The sequence below is a fragment of the Sciurus vulgaris genome (assembly GCF_902686455.1).
Source record: "Sciurus vulgaris genome assembly, chromosome: 1".
In the NCBI taxonomy this organism is placed as follows: domain Eukaryota; kingdom Metazoa; phylum Chordata; class Mammalia; order Rodentia; family Sciuridae; genus Sciurus; species Sciurus vulgaris.
Window position 1 is genome coordinate 45,670,761 of NC_136461.1, and position 19,404 is coordinate 45,690,164.

A 19,404-nucleotide genomic window follows, 5' to 3' on the forward strand; every position below is an offset into this window, starting at 1 on the left:
AGACAGGAGAAAAGAAGGAGGAGGGAGGGAGTAGCTAACCTTCAGAATTGTGCAGCTTTGGAAATGAAGATTGCCACCGAGATCCTCTAGTCCAGCCTTCTGAGGACACAGGCCCAGAGTGGGAAAGGAGCTTAGTGTAAGGTAAGCCTGGGACCAACCGTGCTCCCGTCTGATGGCAGACGGCAGTGTGTGTGGCAGTAACACAGTCTATTCTAAACCCCACTCTGTGAGCTGTGCTTCGAGTTGGGCACAGTGAATCATAAACGAATGCTTGGATTGTGTAGCATTTTACAATTTGAAATGTTTGGAATACTGCTTGTTTTCATAGGCAAGGACTTTGTAACAGTGCGGACCCACCATTAAACCAGGTGCTGGGCTAAATGCGTGCACACATTCTTGGACTCCTCCCCTTTTTGCAAGCAGAGCAACTCCCAAGTCAAAGGTAGGAAAATGGGTGGCAAGTGAATGAGCCACCAAGCCTGAGTGACTCCAGGTCCTAAGCTTTGCCTCTGCCTTCAGGGTAGCTGTTGGTAGGTCGCTGCTCTTTGCCCTTACCACTGCTACCATACTGCACATGGCACGTCACCCTCAGCCCAGTGTCCTGAGGCAGGGAACAACCACTTTACACAAGAAGAAACTGAGTTCAAAGAGAGTGATGTGTGCAAGGTCACACAGCTAGAGGCTGCAGGTCTTGGTCCAGTGCTCCCTCCCTGCCCTGTGGGCTGTTCCTTACCTGGGGGGTGTAGCTTTCCACGTTGTAGGGCTTCCTAAACTTGGTGTTCAGGATATAGTGTGGGGAGCATCCACCAGCATAATACCTGTGATCGAGAACTGGACCCTCCAAACTGTCTGTGAACAGATTTATCCTGAAGGAAGGCACAGAAAGGGTGGGAAGGTGAGATTTCAGGCTGCGAGAGCTCACCGGGATACCGTCCTCAGGGAAACAGAAAACTCCTCAGGCACCCTGAGGCCCTCCATACCTAGTCAGACCCGCTTTCCAGCTTCCCCTCCGGCCCCCTAAGCCACACCTGCATGTCCTAGTCCCCAGACACTTGGAGACACTTGCTCTGTCCCTGCCTCCTCTGCTCCTTCCTGTCCCTTCCTACAGGACCTGGTTGGACCCCACGGCTGGCTTTGAATGTCCACTCTGCTGCCCTCTTGCTGTGTGGCCCTGGAGCTTACTTAACTTGGCAAAGTCTGAATTTCCTTATTTGAAAGGAAGGTGAGGTAAGGTGGTCTTGAGAGGAGTCTACCACTCCCAAATGAAGAGTGTCACTCTGATGACAATCCTTGGGAACTGAGATCTGATTTTTGGTTAAGGGGAAGAATTTCACTGAGGGTCCCTGTTCCCTTTCCCACGGTGCATCACTTACAATGATGTGTGCGACAGGAAGCCCTCACCCTTCCACCTGCAGACTCAGAGGCTACAGAAGGTGGCAAGAAAGGATGGTGAGTGCCAGGCTCATTCGGTCCCATGTGACCTGGCTCTTCTGACCTCACCAGAGGATTGGGCCAACTTAGAGATCCCCAGAAACTTGGAAAACACACTGATTAAAGGCACATCCTGGAAATTCATTCCCTCACTGACCACTTAGGAGCCTGTCCTCTAGGCTGGTGGAAGTGGAGGCCTACGGAGGAAACCTACCTGTGTGTTGTCAGTAGGACTGAGCGGGGTGGGTGGGGGGAGGGGAGGCTTAGAAAGCAGCCGACACAGTCACATTGTGGGTGTGAAGAGAAGGTTCATCCCCAGCCTGGAAGCAGCCTGAGTGCTTTCTTTGTACAGTGTTGCTAAGTTGGTCCTCCCATGTCCCAAGTCTGTCCGTGGGACATGCTTCTGCAGCCACTCGGAACTGTCTCCAGAGAGTAGCCAGAGGCACCCGTTTACATTATGGCCTTCTTCTTTTTTTTTTTTTTTTTTTTTTTTCAGAAAGGTAAGCTAGAAACCGTTTATTTCAGTTCCTTCCTTCTCTATTTTCCAGGTTTCCATTTAATTTGGGGCCTTCCTATCTACATAGTGAAAAAAGATAATAACTTACCCACTGGCCAGACTGTCAATTGCCCAATATTGGTCCATTTCATGCTGACATTTTTTATAAATTCTTCTACAGTTTGCCTCATCTGACTGGTCTCCGCAGTCATTGTCCCCATTGCAAAGAAGTCTGCGGTTGACACACCTCCCTGGGGTGGAGAAAGGATTGCCGCCATCACGTGGCTGCGGAGTGAGAAGCACTGCCGGGTTCCAGACAGAGGGCAGGGCCTTGCACGTCTGTTCTGATTAGTTCTCATGTATCAGGGCAGGTTGGTAATGGCACCGATGAGGTCTCGCCACCACCCTCCCCAAAGAGGTCAGCGATGTATTCATTCGGAAAGCACGGCGGGAAGGTTGCGTGGAACCACTCTGTCAGGGGAAGGTGGAAACAGCCAAGAGCCTGAGAAGTGGGACCGAGTGTCCAGATGGGAGGCAGACTGGCCTTCTTTCCATGAGACTGGGAAGAGGTGGGCTTGGCGGGTCCTGCAAACATCCACCTGGGCTCCTGAACTTCCCTGCCTCGGTTTCCTCTTCTGTGAAATGTTGAAGTCACCCTACCTATCCCGTAAGGTTGCTGGGAACTTCAGTCAGTACCTGAAACTGTATTGACCCATGTAGGTACTGTGAAAGTGGTAGCATGACTACTGCCAGTGTGTTCTGTGGGTGAAGTACACATTGCTAGTGAATATTTGCAGCAGGACTAGAACCTTTACCAGTTAAATCATGAATTCTTTCCCCTAACCTGCAATACCTTCTGCACCATAGCCATTTGGACTATGAAAAATTCATCACTTTTGCTTCCTGTAAATTTTTTTATCCTACTGACTTAACGTCCTTTCTTATTTGTTTTTTGTTGGGGGATAAATATAGATAGGTGGCCTTGTTTCCTTGGATGTATCAGGTCATTTTTAACCAATGTTTTTGGCATGTTAAAGGCAGAAAAATAACAATTTGGTCTTCAAATGTTTCTTACAAGGCATTTAAACTAAAGCCTTAATGAAAATCCATTATGACTCTGGCCAGAATCATGGAACATTGACCATAATAATGAGTCCATGGATACACTGAAAAAAGTCTCCCAGATTTATTAGATGGAATTTTGCATTTGCAATAAACCCTAGAAACTGCTCTAAGAATCCCTATCTCTTTTTTGGAAGATCTTGAAGCACAATCCACCTGGGTACAATGAATATAGAGAGCTGCAACTCCCATCTAGATAATTTAGGTCAGAGTCCTTATTTTTTCCAGAGACTTGGAGAAATAGGGAGACCTATATTTATTTGAATTAATTAAATTAATTAAGTTGGAAAGACAAGTTCTTACCTAATTCTGCAGTGGATAGGTACTCATTTGTGAGTTCCTTCCTTCTTTTTGTCTTTTTCTCCTGCTTATTTTCTTTCATTCTTTCTAATAATCAAGAATTTTTATGGTTATATCATGTGTTGGGGATTATTCTGGACTTGGTGATGCAGAAATGTAAGTGCCTGGGACTGTCTCTCCAAGGATGCTTTTCAGAGAAAAGTGAAACTGATCACCCTAATTGTTTCACATTTGGCCACATTGTACCCAAACGTAGGGCTCTGGGAGAGCTAGCAGAGTTAACAGTCTGCACATTTTATGTCCAGTATGTCCTTGGATGCTGATAATAGATCCGTAAGGTATTAACATCACCCTCGATTTTCTATTGAGGGAACCAAAGTGCAAAAAGGTTAAGTGACTTCTAGATCACAAAGTCAAAATAAGACCTGATCCAGGATTTCTGACATTAGCACATATACTTTTGATATCAGTGAATATACACAGAAGCCCCGAATTTCTAACTTCAGCTCTTTCACTTACCTGCTATGTGATCTTGGGCAAGCCACCCTCTTTGAGTCTCGATTTCTTAGGTTGTAAAATTGGGATAATAATGACAAGTACATTACAGAGGTTTTTTTTGTTTTGTTTTGTTTTGTTTTCCAAGAAATAATCCATGTAAAAGGAAGTAAGAGATTTGAGGACAAGGAGTCCTCCTGACCTGTCCCATGACCCGGGTCATGAGCACTACTCATGGCCTGTCCCTCCATCATCATGAGCCTTCGTCTCCTTCTCCAGATTTCCCCTCCTGCTCCCATGCCCGTTCATACCAGTCTGTGCACACACAAAGCCCTCGCATCGCACTTGACTTCTGCATGGTCTGCTGGTAACACAGTCTTCAACCTCCTTGTCAGAGAAGTCACACGGCTCCCCACCGAACTGAGCAGGCTGGACGAGGTAGGCATGCCTGTACTGTAGCAGAGAGGAGCTGGTTGAACCAATGGCAGGATTCAGGGAACTCAGAAGACAAGGGAGACTTATGCAGATGGGTGCCCAGCCAGAACGTGGGTTCCAGGAGAGCATGGAATCCTCTTGTCACTGTTCTCCCTGTCCTTGTCTGTCCTAAAAGATCTGTTCACTGAGTCTTTCCCCTGCTAGACTGGGAACTGTCTGAGGGCGGGTGCCTTGTCTTCAATCTGTTTCTGCCGTGATCACTTAAGATTTGCTAAATTAGAAGAAGCACGGGCTTTAGCAACAAAAGTTAGTAAGTGAATTCATGAATCCAGTTCAATAACAAAACATAAACTCAGTTTAATTACTTCAGTGAGTTAACACAGACTCATTTATTCCTTAAGGCATCAATATATTATAAATGAAAATGCACATGCTTTGCAGCCACAACTGACTGGAACTTTCTAGTTGTGGTATCAGGCAAGTAACTTAACCTTTGCAAACCTCAATTTACTCATCTGTAAACTGGGAATAATAAATTACCTAAATGTACAGTTACTGAATCTAAACTTAATATATAGTTTCAATCTCATTATGTTTGTCTGAGCTATAGTAGGCGCTTGGTTTCTTGTAGTTATTTTTCTTTTATTATTAATGATTTTTAGCAGTCAATTTTGCTCTAGCTCTACCTTCTTATTCATTTATTCCAAAAATATTGATTGAACTATTTGTTTAAAAAGGTAGTTGTCACTTTTGCTTGTTTGCTTGTTGGTAGGTTTTTCATCATAATGATGTCCTCTGACCTGCCTTTGGCACCGTGGTGGTGGTGATGATGGGCCCCAGGCAGTGACAGCATGGTGTGATGGGAGCATCACAGGGAGATTCAGAGTGCTCTCTGTGCTTATATGGGGTCCCCAGTGCAAAATGAGGGTGGTGGAGGATTTAGAATAAGTGACCTCCAGACTGAAACGAGGAAGCTGGGGAGGAATGTTAGGCGGCCATGGGGAGTGGGTGTGAGGGCGGAGAACAGTCTGGGTGGGAGAATTGTTGGAGCAAAGCTGAGAGACAAAATGAACAAACAAAATCAAAACTGGGCAAAGCATTCACCATGACTGGAAAGAAGAGAGCCAGAGAGAGAGAGAGCAGGCAAGCTGGAGGGACATGAAGGCAGGGGCAGGTCACTCAGGGACCCCAGCCTGGTAAGATGGACTTAAAAGGGGAACAAAGTGATCGGATTTGGGTGGTTCCCAAATGTTGGTTGGAATCAAGATTGTGGCCCCAAAGGGGGGCAAACCAGGATAGCAGCCTGTTTTAGTCAGCTTTCTCACTGCCGTGACTAAAAGACCTGACAAGAACAATTAGAAGAGGAAGAGGTCTCAGTCCACAGATGGCCAACTCCATTCTTTGGGGTTTGAGGTGAGGCTGAACATCATGGTGGAAGAGTGTGGTGGAGAGAAGCAGCTCAAGACATCACACCAGAAGGAGAGAGAGAGACTCCACTCACCACTTACAAAATATAAATCTCAAAGGCTTGTCTTCCAATGACCCACCTCCTCCAGCCACACCCTACCTGGTAATTACAATTCAGTCAATCCCCATCAGGGTACTAATTCACTGATTGTATAAAGACTTTCAGGGCTGGGGAGATAGCTCAGTTGGTAGAGTGCTTGTCTCGCATGCACAAGGCCCCCAGGTTCAATGCCCAGCACCACAGGGGAAAAAAAAAAAAAAAAAAAGACTTTCACACCCAATCATTTCACCTCTAAACTTTCTTACGATGTTTCACACATGAGCTTTTGGGGGATGCTTTGTGTCCAAACCATAACATAGTCCCTCTACACAATGATATTTATCAAGGTCTAATTGTTACTTATATGGCATCTGTACTCGTGGCTCTGGAAATCCAAAAAAGAAATATGGATAATCACCCATGCTCCATTTTACTTCCAGAGGGTTGTCCTTCCTGGAAGGCAGAGCCTTTCAGGACAGGGATAAGACCTACAAAGAAGACTGTGAGAAAAAACCTCTCAACAAGTTAGACACAGAAAAGGATCATGCCTAAACACAATAAAAGCCGTGTATGACAATCCCAAAGCTGACGTTTTGCCAAATGGGGACAAGCTGGAAGCATTTCTTCTAAGACTGGAGCAAAACAAGATGTCCAATTTTACCACTCCTATTCAACATGGTACTGGAAGTCATTGCCAGAGCAATGAGACAGGAGAAAGACGTAAAAATTGGAAAGAAGGAAATCAAATGATCTGCTTGCAGGTGATATGATGTTATATGTGGAAAACCCTAAAGTCTCCACCAAAACACTGTTGGAACTGATAAACTCAGTAAAGTTTCAAGATACAGATCAATATACAAAAAACAGCAGCATTTTTATCTTCCAATAGCAAATAGGCTGAAAAATAAATTTAAAAGCAATCGTTCCCAATATCCACAAAATATAAAATAGTTAGTAATAAATTTAACCAAGGAAGTGAAATCTATCTATAATAAATATTATAAGAAGACACAAAATTGAAAATTCTGAAAGGACACAAAATAGTTCATGCTCATGGGTTGGAAGAATCAATACTGACAAAGTGTCCAAGCTCTCCAAAGTGACCTAGAGGTTCAATGTAATCCCCATCAAAATACCAATGATGTTCTTTAAAGAACTAGAAAAACAGCACAAAATTTATATAGCATCACAAAATACCTCAAATAATGAAAGCAATTCTGAGTGAAAAGAACAAAACTGGAGGCATCACAATACCTGACTTCAAAACACACCACAAAGCTATAGTAACAAGAAGGCATGGTGGTGGAATAAAAACAGACACATATACCACTGGAGCAGAGCAGAGTAGAGAATCTGGAAGTGAATCCACACACAACCTACAGATTCTCAGCAAAGGCACCAAGAGCATTCATTGGAGAAAGGTCTCTTTAACAAAATAATGTCAGGACAACTGGATGTACATATGCAAGAGAATGATACTAGACTCCCCTCTCTCATCACATACAAAACTCAACATGTGTCAAGGACCTGAAAGTAAGACCCTAAACTATGACACTACTAGAAAAAACACAGGGGAAACACTTAATGGGATATTGGTATAGATAAAGAATTTTTAAAATAAGACTTCAAAAGTACAGGTAACCAAAGCAAAACTAGATAAATGGGATTGTATCAAACTCAGAAATTTCTGCACAGCAATGGAAAAAAAAATCAGCAGTGTTAAAAGACAAACTACGGAACAGAAGAAAATATTTGCAATCTGTTCATCTGACAAGGGGTTAATGTCCAGAATATGTAAGGAACTAAAACAAGTCAACAGCAAAACAGACCCAAATCATCTGACTTCAAAATGTGCAAGTGATCTGTACAGGTATTTCTCAAATGATGATACGCAGTGATATTCAGAGAACGAGGAACTCTTATACACTCTTAAACACTGTTGGCGGGAATGTAAATTAGTATAGCCTATGGAAAATAGCATGGTGGTTCCTCAGAAACTGAAAATAGAGCTACCATCTGACCCAGCAATCTCAATACTGCATATATATCCAAAGAAAAGGAAATCATAATATCAAAGAGATACTTGCATACCCACATTTATTACCTTGCTACAGCCAAGACAAGGAATCAACCAATAGGTCTGTCAACAGGGGAGTGGATTTTTAAAAATGTGGTGTGAATCACAATGAAATATTATTAAGCCATAAAAAGGATGAAGTCCTGTCATTTGCAGCAACATGGAAGGAACTGGAGGACATTGTTAGGTGTCACAGAAGCCAGGCACAGAAGGACAAATACATGTTCTCACTTATGCAGGGAAGCTTACAAAGTCAATCACATAAAAGTAAAGAGTAGACTAGAGACTGGAAAGAGTAGAGGGGAGGGAGATGAGAGAGGATGGATAGTGGAACAAAGCACAGTTAGAGGGAGAAAGGAGTTCTAAGGTTTTATAGCACAGTAGGTGGTTATAATCTACAACCATTACTTCTGCAGTTCAAGAAAACCAAGAGAGAAGAGTGTGAGTATTCCCAATGCATCAACACACAGAAATTATTATGTCTGAGGAGATGGAAATGCTAATTACCCTGAATGGATTATAATACATGTATCAAGTTATAGTACTCCATAAAACTACAAGTATTAAGTGTCAATTTAAAAATAAGCATAAAATAAAATCCAACACACACAAGAGAAGACTGCCAGAAAGCCAAGTGGGCTTGAGGAGTGTGGAAATGATGGAAAGAATACACCTTGAGTCCAGGCTGAGAGGTTTTGTAGAGCCCGCAGCTGGTGACCCTGCAGCTAGGAATGAGGTCTGGCCATGGGAGTCTGCAGCAAATTTGGAGTGTGAAGCTCCGGCTGGCTGGCTCATGCTGTGTCTTCCTGGTTTATGGAGCCGATGAAGCAATTATCCAGATAATTGGATCAATGTTGATAACTTCAGCAAGAAAACCTACTCTGGGAATGGAATGATCCTGCCTGGCTCTCCCCATTGATCCAATTAACTGTGTAATTGTCTCAGGCCTACTTCCACAGCCTCTTTAGAGTGCTATCCATGACAGGTTTGGTTTCCCAAGTAGCCAGGGACACAGCAACCATTCTCTTTGCTCTAACACATCTTCTGTTCTCAGAGCTGGGATTCTGTGTCTGCCCTCCCAGGACAAGGGAGACTGAAGGGCAAAAAACTGTAGACTGTGTGATTTTATGGGGAGAAAAGTAGAGAAGGAGCCAGTGGCCTGAATTCCAGGTTTGCATTTACTACTTGGGGACCCCGAAAGTCACTTACCTGATGAATCTCTGTTTAAATATCTGTCTAACAAAAAAGATAACAACCAATTCTGCTCCCTTGCCAAGATGTCACAAAATAGAATGAGCTCAAATAACGAACATTTATGAAGCACCTATTTGCAGACATTGGACTGCACACTTAAGGCACAGAATTGAACAAGTCTTTACAAGATTACTGGTTAGTGAAGGTTAATAATAACACCATAGTGTGAGAAGTGCTAGGACACACGGTAATGGGACCTACTGATGCTTGCAAAGATTGCTCTATCTAACTGGAGGTGGGACCAAGGAGCAGTCATGGAAGGTTTCTCCAAAGAGGTGGCCCTGAGCAAGGGCAGGCCAGGGAAGGACATGGGAGATGCCACTCCTGGCTGGGAAAGCAGCATGAAAGAAGTACAGAGAGTGGGGTGGTGAGAGGAATGCATGTGTTCAGGGTGCTGGGTGGGGATATTGTATGGAGATACAGGCCAGGTTAGGTTAACACCAGTCGATCCTGATCCTCAGGGCTATGGTGTAGACTTTGAATGATTCTGAGCTGGGGAAAGACAGGCCAGACTTAGGTTTCCCTGGCTGCACCATGAAAGATGGATTGAGAAAGAAGGTTGGAGACAGGAAGTCTAACTAGGAAACTGTAAGAACAGATGTGCTTGGAAAATGCTGAAGGACCAAAGAAAGACTGATTGCTTTCACTTGAAAACCCGGTGGGGAAAGCCCCATTGACTAAATCAGTGAACCTTCTTGAGGGTGCACGATGTCCCAGGCACAACTGGCAGTTCCTTGGCCAGTTTCGCAGAGGGCCAGGGCTCCAGGAAGCAGACCTCCCCCGAGTCTGGGCTCTTACCCTTTTCTTCTGACAGGGGTCACAAGCAGTCCAGGAGGACCAGCTGGACAGTTCACAATCAATAGGCATCAGGGGGACATCCACACTCCGCATCTGTCTGCTCTTAGCAAGACTCCTGTTGACTGTACTTGATTCAAGGGGACACAACCTTTCACTTCTAAAAAAGAAGTCATCATGGAAGAATAGTATTAAGTACAGAAGGGAACACATACACCTCCAGTCATCTATCCATCCACCCAGTAACTCTATATTTGTTCGTATATACAAGGCTCTTAGTTGATCATCCAGTACAAGCTAATTCATCCAACAAATATTTATTGAGCACCCAGTAAATTCCTGACATTATGGCTAGCCATGGCCAAAAGAGTACTGAACTTAAATGGAAAGACAGCCCATTAAGCAGTTGGGTGATCTCAGTCTGTTTTTCAATGGGTTAGACCTTCCCTTTTCTCATCTATGTGATGGGGTTAATCCTATCTACCTCATAAGGCTATTTCTTAGAATAAAAATGATAGTCTATGGGAAAGCACTTTACAAACTCTATCGTGCAGGGAATATAGTTAGATGTGATCCTCAGCAATTCACTCCCCACCTCTAAGCCTCTGTTTTATCCTACTGAAAATGAGAGGTTTGCACTAGATGGTCTTTGAGGTGTCAGTTCATGCGAAGAGTCTATGAAACATCTGCCGAGGACAAACAATATTCAGAGTATTGTGCTATGGGGGATACAGGGAAATATGCCACAGACTCTGCCTCTGGAATTCATTTTGTCTTAGAGTAAGATGAGAAGAACATGTCGTATGTCTTTGCGCTATGGGGCTTTACCCTGTAAGCAAGGTTTTGGAGTCGCCATGGCCAGAGCCATGCTTGAGGACCTGTGCCAGCCCGCTAGGGGGAGGGAGAGCTGGGCTGCGGGGTAGCAGATGCGAGTCAGTGAGTGTTGTGAACCTGAGCTGCAGCAACAGCTGGGGGAGAGAGGGTGGGTGGATAGTTATCAGGGCAATGGGTAGAAAATATCAGATAACTGGATGGGGCAGCGGGGCAGAGACAGGAAAGAGCTTAGGTTGACGAGGCTTCCAGTTCGAGTGTTAGTCAGGTGGGTAATGCAGGAAAAAAAGGAGAAGCCCCAGTGAAGATGGCTGAGGTGTGCAGAGTTCCAGGTGCCCAAGGCACGTAACTATAGACACATTCAGTACGTGGTTCCCATGCAGGTTGGGAACTCAGGAGGAGAAATCTGTGCCTGAGGACCCATCTGATCTTGCAAAGCTGAGGGAGAGGATGAGGCTGCTTTTGAGGGGAGATGCAGGGCAAGAACGGGCCTTGAGGACCTGGACCATGGCAAACCAGGAAGGTTCGGCTGTCAAGATCCTAGGAACCTGTGGAGGTGAGTCAGGGGTGAAGGGACAGAAGACAGGCAGAGCCATGTCTGCAGAGCAAACTGCAGGAGACCTGAAGGACACCTAGAAGATTAGGCGATGCTTTTGTTGAGTTCCTGGCACACAGTGGGACACAGGTGAATGAACCCACTCCTTATGTGTTCTGCCTAAGTCTCCAGTGGCCCCATTTGTAATAAAGGGAGCCTTAGAATTTTTCCCTCCCAACTGAAAGAGTGCATTACATCATAGAGTCTTTTTAATTTGTGTTCCTTTTCAAGCCTGAAAAGGAGACAATAAGGAAAAAAACAACAGAATCATGCCAAGCAGCCACGATGTGCATGTCACCCACTGGACCAGGTATTCATGTGTACTGACTTACTCTGTCCTCACAGCAGTGCTAGAAGGCAGCTGCAGAACACCAGCACCTGGGCAGATGTGGGGAATGGCCCAGAGGGACAGTGGCATGGTGGTATGCGGTATTGTTGGGATGTGAGACTGTTTGGATCTAGGGCATGCACTTTGCCAGTTGCCCACATGCTGTCTGCAAGGAAAGGGGTCCAACATCTGCTCCAGCCACCCCTCCAACCTCTCTGTAAGGCCTGTCATCCCTGGGTCCAAGATTGAGTCATTAGGGAGAGGATCACACCTCCACCATCTCCTACACAGGGTGTCACTCCAGACAAGGTCATTAACAATACATTCTCAGTTGGCAAAAGCCCTAAAAAGAGGGTAATATTAACTACAGTGAAATCCATCTCCATGACTGCCCCAGAGACCAGCAAAAATCAATTGCCTAGTAAAGTTGGATCTTTAAGGAAAGGTCAAAGACTACTGGAAACCACAGGTGGATACTTTAAAATGGTTACTTGAGGCCGGATGCTGCACACCAGTAGGGGGTCTCGGAATGGGCTCCTATCTACTAATTTGCCCACGTTTGACAAAACAATATTGTCTGTGATTTGGCTTCTCTTTAGTATGTATTTGACAGCTCTGCAGGGTACCCTCTTCCTATTTCAAGTACAAAACAGTTACATTGTGTTTTTTTGCAACTATCAAACTAACTCTGGGCCACAGTCAAGACTGAGTGGATAAGTAATGTACACACTAGCTATTAAAAGTCACAATTATTTTCCTTCCTGAGATTTGAAAGCCTGTTAATGGGCAAGATGATCACTTACAGAAGGAACTTGGTAAGGAGTCGTTATAAGCACCAGATCTCTCATGTTTGCACCCAATTTTCATTATGGAGTGGCAATATAATGAAGTAATCAGCTGAATAAATAGTATGTTTGTAAATTACGTTAGATAAGATGCATGTGGTTTATTAGTGCTACAAAAATGCAAATCTGAAAGAAAAGCCAGCATTCAATCGCAACTTTAATTCCTGGGAATAGCATGGAACCCCATAATGGATGGGTCCAGTTGGGACCTCAGTAAGGTTATATATACTTGCTTTTCACCCAAAGAATTTCTATGCAAACAAGACAGAAGGACATTTTAACCAACTGGCTTGACTTCTGTCATTCAAAATCCTCTGTATGTACCTAACTTTGAAAAATTAAACATGCCTACAAAAGTACAAAAAATAAAATCCTAAACACCCCTGTACTCACATTCCAATTGATAATGGCTAATTTTGGGGCACACTTTTTTTTTTTTTTGTCTTTTGTTTATAACATTTAAATCCCTATAAATTGAATGTATGTGACTCGCACTAGCCCTGGTTCCCTTTCTCTCCTCTTTGGAGAGGGCCTTTATTATGGAAATTTGGTGTGGATCCTTCTAGTCTCTTTTAAATATTTTCCCAAATATCCACTATATATAGAATAGCTTTTGGCACCTCGTCTCATATTGTGCATATGATTCTGCAACTTGCTTCTGCCCATCAACGATACATTTCTGAGGCCTCTCCATGGTGATTCATAAGACCAATTTCATTTCTTTTATCCTGACATTTTATCCTGGGACATCTATTGCTTTTAATTTATTCTTTTTCTTTTTGAGGAACATTTATATTTTCTCAGTGCTTTTGCAATTGCAAGCAAAACTACACTAAACACCCTTGAAAAAGATCTTGAACATGTGCTCCCTACTTAAGAGCTGGCAAGAATGTTCCTTTCCTCGGGGCGCAGGGAATGCGGTTGCCAGCATTATGACATATCTCGCTGGGTCCAGGTCTCCCTCTCTCTTTCTAAACAGGCATCTCTGATCAAAATAAAGATGGATCCATCAAGTAGAGCAGGATTAGGTCAGCAGTAAATTTCAAGTCATCAGCTTATATGGATGGGGTGCATCAATATCTTTTGGCTTTCTGTAAAAATGCCCTGACACAACAACTTTCTTGTCACACACAATTTGTTAGGCTGCTGTATCCCCTTTGCAAACAACCTCCTTCCTGTTTGCCAGAAGTGGGCAGCTTCTGGGTGGCAGGTTTTCAATTTCTTTTCTCTCTGTCCTTTGCTGTTACAGACACGAAATTTAAAGCAACATCTCAAGGCAACAAATGTGTGGCCCAGAGATAGAGAAATGACATGGGAGTCCAGCAAGACTGCTACATGAGGCAGGTGGAGAGGGTAAATACATTCATATGTATTTGAATGGGACCGAAAAATGCAGAGGGCATATGGGGGGTTTGAAACCGGATCCCTCTGAAACTGGATTTAGAATCCATTTTCTACTATGTGGTCAGGGAGTAACCCTGGATCCCTCTGAAACTGGATTTGAATCCATTTTCTACTATGTAGTCAGGGAGTAACCCTAGAACAGTTACATTATCTCTCTAGGCCTCAGTTTTCTTCTCTGTACAACTGTGAACAACAGCACCTACTTGGAACAGCTGTGGGGATGAGAGGTCATGTGTAAAATTGCCTGGCACTGTGGCCATCAGTAATAATCAATAGGTCTTATGACCATATGACCTGGTTACAAAGGTAAATAAAAGCGAAAACCTTTCTTAGCTAATACAAAGGAGAGCTCAGCATTTTCTGCTTCAGAGCTAAATACTTTCCTTCTGCTTTGATGTCTGAAATTCAAATACATGCTGGGTTCCAGGATTGCCAGGATGGAACCATGGGAAAGGGCAAGAACCTTAAGCCTGGGTTCAGGTAAGGGGTAGAGACTCACTGCACTGCATAAGAGTGAATCCCTCCTCCTCTGAGTTCAGTCTGTTCTTCCACAGAGGGAATGAGGAATAACACCCCTTGTGGCACGCTGTGAGGTTTAGTAAGTTCTCTCAGCGTGCAGTCCCCGCTCCTCACACCTTAGGGTGAACTTTCCTAATTATAAACTCTGATGGCTTTGCTCCTCCACTTCAGACCCTTCGGTGACTTCCACTGCCTCCAGGATAAGGTTCAAGCTCCTCAGCTGGCACTCCAGTGTCCCCCAACTCTGCCCACATCAGACTCCTGCTTACTCCTCCACCACCTCATCCCCTGTCCTCCACCTTGGTCTATGCTCACAACTACTGAATTACACTCGAATCCCTGGAACAAGCTGGGCTCTCTCATGCCTCCATGTTCCTGCCTATGCTGTTCTCCCTTCTCAGACCCCAGGCCCCCGAGAGCTGGGCACTCCCTCTCTTGTTTCCTGTGTGGTCCTCTACCCCACCTTGCAACAGTGCAGGTAGCATGTGCTCAGGTGTTAGCATTCTCCATGGAAACCTGAATTTGTTGTATTGTGTTCATCTCTGTACCAACCAGGGGTCGTGCACAGGGCACAGTGCTGTAGGTAAGCTTGCTGCAGTTTCTTAAGCCTCCTGTTCCAGGTACAATCCCTTGGGCCCATCATGCTTCTCTGTGCATGTGTGGTGCACCCAAGGAAGGCCTGGCAGCTAGCCGAGCTGAGTCTTGATCATTGAACCGTGCTTTTGAGTGTGTAATGGGTAGTGAAGACTCACGGTCCTGGTCCCAGGTGGTTCCTATTGGGGGCAGAGTAGCCAGTCAAGTTCAGACCAGAGGGAGTGTCCAACAGGGGACTTGGCTCTCCTCACATTAAATGAGGGGTTATGTTCAGGTCACAGATTTGGACTAAGTAAAAGGAACGGCATCCACAGCTCCCTTCCTATAGGAGTGCTCGCAAGGGGCCTGCCATCCTGAGTGCTTCCGTATCTCACAGCAGGGGCTTCTCCTGCACTGGGAGGGTCCCCAAACTACCAAGTCACAGGTCTTCTTTCACTGGAGCCCAAGTTTAAGATCCTATGAAGCGATTTTCTTTACCTTGCTGTGCATTTTACTAACGAGGACTGAAAATGGTGAAATAGCTCCATTAATATTTCACAGCTAGGAATGCCTGAAGTGTGTGTGACAGAGAAAGGTGGGTGACCGGGAACCCGAGAACCCCAAGACTTTGGGTCAGTAAGCAGGCAGAGTGGGTCACTCTCCTATGTTAAAATCATTCAGAGGACTTCCTTCTCTTTCCCACATCCAACAAACCTTTTGCAGTCAGACCACGGCTTTGTTCAGAATACAGAGCGAGTACCCTATTCTTCTTAGCATGACAAAATACTTCTAAACATGTCACTTTCTCAACAGAAAGCTTTGTTGAAGTCAGCCACTCGGTTCCACAATGATTGGAAGGAAATCGTGGATGCTATGTTATGAGAAGCACGCAAACTGCTTCAAGGGATGTTCCTCAGCCCAGAGACACGCGGCAAAGCGTCACTCAGCTGCGCGTCCCCTGCTCTGGGATCCAGCATTCATAACCACCACTTACCTGGAGCCAGGCAGACCGAGACCACCCAGGGCAACACAGAGAAGAAACACCTGTGCCCGGGCCCTCCAGGCCCAGGCCCCTGTTTCCATTTTCTTCATGTGTCAGGAGATCCAGAAAGGTTCCCAGAGACATGGAAAGCTGCCCCGTGAGTGCCACCGTCAACTCTTGTCCCCACACAGAACAAACAGCTCAGCAGAGTAAACAGGGCCACCCATGCCGGGAAGCTCCACAGACTGTGCACACACAGAAACTCCCCTGTGACATTCACACCCAGAAAATGATGGAAAACTCCGCAGACCAGCAATCTGGTTTTTATTGTTGTGTGACCGCGTTTGGGTGAGCTGCAGGGAGGTGGGCTGCTAGGGAGGCAGTGAGGATTGTGGCTCTTGGTTCCAACACTCTCGCTGTCACTTGCTGGCTTACTAACCAAGTTCCTTTACTTCTGTGCCCCCATTTCCTCACCTGCTAAATGGTGAGGATTAAATAAGTTAGTGGATGGCAAGTGCTGAGAAGAGGCTCATGTTGAGAGCTGAGCCACTCTCCCTAGGTAGATGCAGGATTTGGAGTTACATGGGCCCATGAATTCCAGTGTTGCCTCTTTTCAGCTATGTGATTTTGAGCTGAGGTCTATAGAGTCCATCTCTCCGAGTTCAAGTTCTTTCTGTTTGATCCACTAGCTGTGTGACCCAGGGTAAATTACTGATCCTCTCTGGTTTACTCATCTCTAAAACAGGAATAATAATAGTGCTCATTTCACAGGGTTGTGGTAAAGATGAAATAAATCTAGATATTCTTTTTTTTTTTTTTTTTTTAAATAGGCACTTCTAATTTCAAGCATTTTAAAATTTTCTAATTGGGGTTTTTAGTTCTACTTCCTGACAAATATGAAACATAATGGGCAACGAAAGCATTCATTTATTTGATGCTTGGGAATGTTTCTGATTCAAGTGATTGTTTCTTTCTCCAGCAAGGATCTTTTTGCATTTTGACAAAGGAAAACTAATATGAAATTTTTTATAGGTGTTTCCTGTTCTAAATGTTATAAGTGGAGACAAAATAAATATTTTACAGACCAAAACATAAATAAATAAATAAGAAATTACACTTACACAAGCACATGTGTCTGCTTCAGAATTTTTCACTGTTGCGAAAAACTGAATTAATACTTTAACACACTGCTTATCTATTGATTAGAAGAAAACTGTGAGTTAATATTAGTGGACTAGCATTAATTATAAAAATTAGACATCTACTACCAGCTTAGGTAATTGGTGGATATAAACCATTTTAAATTAAAAAAGGCAAGATCATATGTATCCAAGGGGGGAACACATGGTACATTTCTGTGTCATAAAAGTACATGAAAAATCCAATACGGGGTTGACTACCTATGCCTTTCACGGGATCATAAATTTTCTGGGTTTTGCATTGTTTTTCATGTTGCTTCATTCTACTGGAACAAAACTTCCCTTTTTTGCTCCTAAAAATGTACCTACATCAAAAACATTATCACAGTGCTAACTTCATTTAAGTTCCCACTGTGTACCTATAACCTATGTGTCAAAAATATATAAATAAAATTTTATTCTAATGGGCCTAAAAAAATTAAAAATCTAGATATTCAAAACACTGAACAATGTCTGACACATATTAGGTGCTCTCTCTATAAATTAGCTGACATTTTATTAATTGAGTCTATTTCATCATATAAAAATTGGAAGAAATAGAGAAAGAATCATGAACTTCATCTGAAAGAACAAGAGACCTCAAATAGCCAAAACAATCCTGAGTAGAAAAAGTGAAACAGGAGGTATCACAATACCAGACATTAAACTATACTACAGAGCAATAGTAACAAAAACAGCATGGTATTGGCACTAAAATAGACAAGCAGGCCAATGGTACAGAATAGAAGACACAGAGACAAAACCACATAAATATAGTCACCTCATACTAGACAAAGGAGCCAAAAATATACAATGAAGAAAAGATAGCCTGTTCAACAAATGGTGCTGGCAAAACTGGAAATCCATGTGCAGTAAAATTAAATTAAATCTGTACCTCTCACCCTGCACAAAACTCAACTCAAAATGGATCAAGGACTTAGGAATTAGACAAGAGACCCTGCACCAAATAGAAGACAAAGTAGGCCCGAATCTTCATCATGTTGGCTTAGGATCAGACTTCCTTGTTACAAGACTCCCAAAGCACAAGAAATCAAAGCAAGAATCAATAAGGGGGATGGACTTAAACTAAAAAGCTTTTTCTCAGCAAAGGATACAGTCAAGAACATGAAGAGAGAGCCTACAGAGTGGGAGAAAATCTTTTCCACATGCACTTCAGATAGAAGCACTTATCTCCAAAATTTATAAAGAACTTACAACACTTTACACCAAAAATACAAAGAACCCAATCAATAAATGGGCCAAGGAACTGGACAGACACTTTACAGAAGAAGACATACAGGCGTTTAATAAATATGTGAAAAAGTGTTGAGCATCTCTAGTAATTAGAGAAATGCAAATTAAAACAACTCTAGGATTTCATCTTACTCCAATTAGAATGGCTTTTATCAAGGACACAAACAATAATAGATGTTGGCGTGGATGTTGGGGAAAAAGGTACACTCATACATTGCTGGTGGAGCTGCAAATTGGTGCAGCCACTCTGGAAAGCAGTGCGGAGAATCCTCAGAAAACTTGGAATGGACCCATCTTTTGACCCAGTTATCCCACTCCTCAGTTTATACCCAAAGGACTTAAAATCAGCAAACTACAGTAACACAGCCACATCAATGTTTATCGCAGCTCAGTTCACAATAGCTAGATTGTGGAACCAACCTAGATGCCCTTCAACAGATGAATGGATAAAGAAACTGTGGTATATATACACACTGGAATACCATTCAGCCATAAAGAAGAATAATATTATCGCATTTGCAAATAAATGGATGGAATTGGAGAATATCATGCTAAGTGAAATAAGCCAATCCCAAAAAATGAAAGGCCGCATGTTTTCCCTGATAACTGGATGATGATATATAATGGGGTTGGGGGCATGGGGAGTGAGAGAAGAATGGAGGAACTTTAGATTATGTAGAAGGAAATGAGAGGGAGGGTGTATGAAAAATGGTGACATGAGACAGACATCATTACCCTATGTACATGCATGATTACATGAATGGTATGAATCTACATCATGCACAACCATAGAAATGAAATGATGTACCCCATTTGTGTACAATGAATCAAAATGCAGTCTGTAAAAAATTAAAGGATAAATACTTTTTAAAAATTGGAAGAGCAATGCCTGCCAATCTCTCACAGTTGGAGAATCAGATGATATAGGAAAGGCAAAAATGTTGCACAAAATAGGCATCAGAGGAAGGCTAAGCATAAGAGGT

The 19,404-nt window shown here is 43.5% G+C and overlaps 1 protein-coding gene across 2 annotated transcripts in view; it reads right to left on the minus strand.

The window, feature by feature from the left end:
• Positions 1-16,289, minus strand: part of C8B (complement C8 beta chain) — a 39,758-nt gene extending 23,469 nt beyond the window's left edge. Inside the window, exons 1-5 of one of the 2 annotated variants that reach the window (XM_079101817.1) lie at positions 16,002-16,238; positions 9,916-10,072; positions 4,156-4,297; positions 2,037-2,178; positions 734-866 (exon numbers count right to left, since the gene is read on the minus strand). In XM_079101817.1, coding sequence (XP_078957943.1) covers positions 734-866; positions 2,037-2,178; positions 4,156-4,297; positions 9,916-10,072; positions 16,002-16,099 — 672 coding nt within the window. In that variant the 5' untranslated portion in view covers positions 16,100-16,238. Of the gene's footprint in view, positions 1-733; positions 867-2,036; positions 2,179-4,155; positions 4,298-9,915; positions 10,073-16,001 lie in introns of both variants that reach the window. The other variant, XM_079101818.1, reaches the window with a different exon arrangement.
• Positions 16,290-19,404: the final 3,115 nt, after the last annotated feature.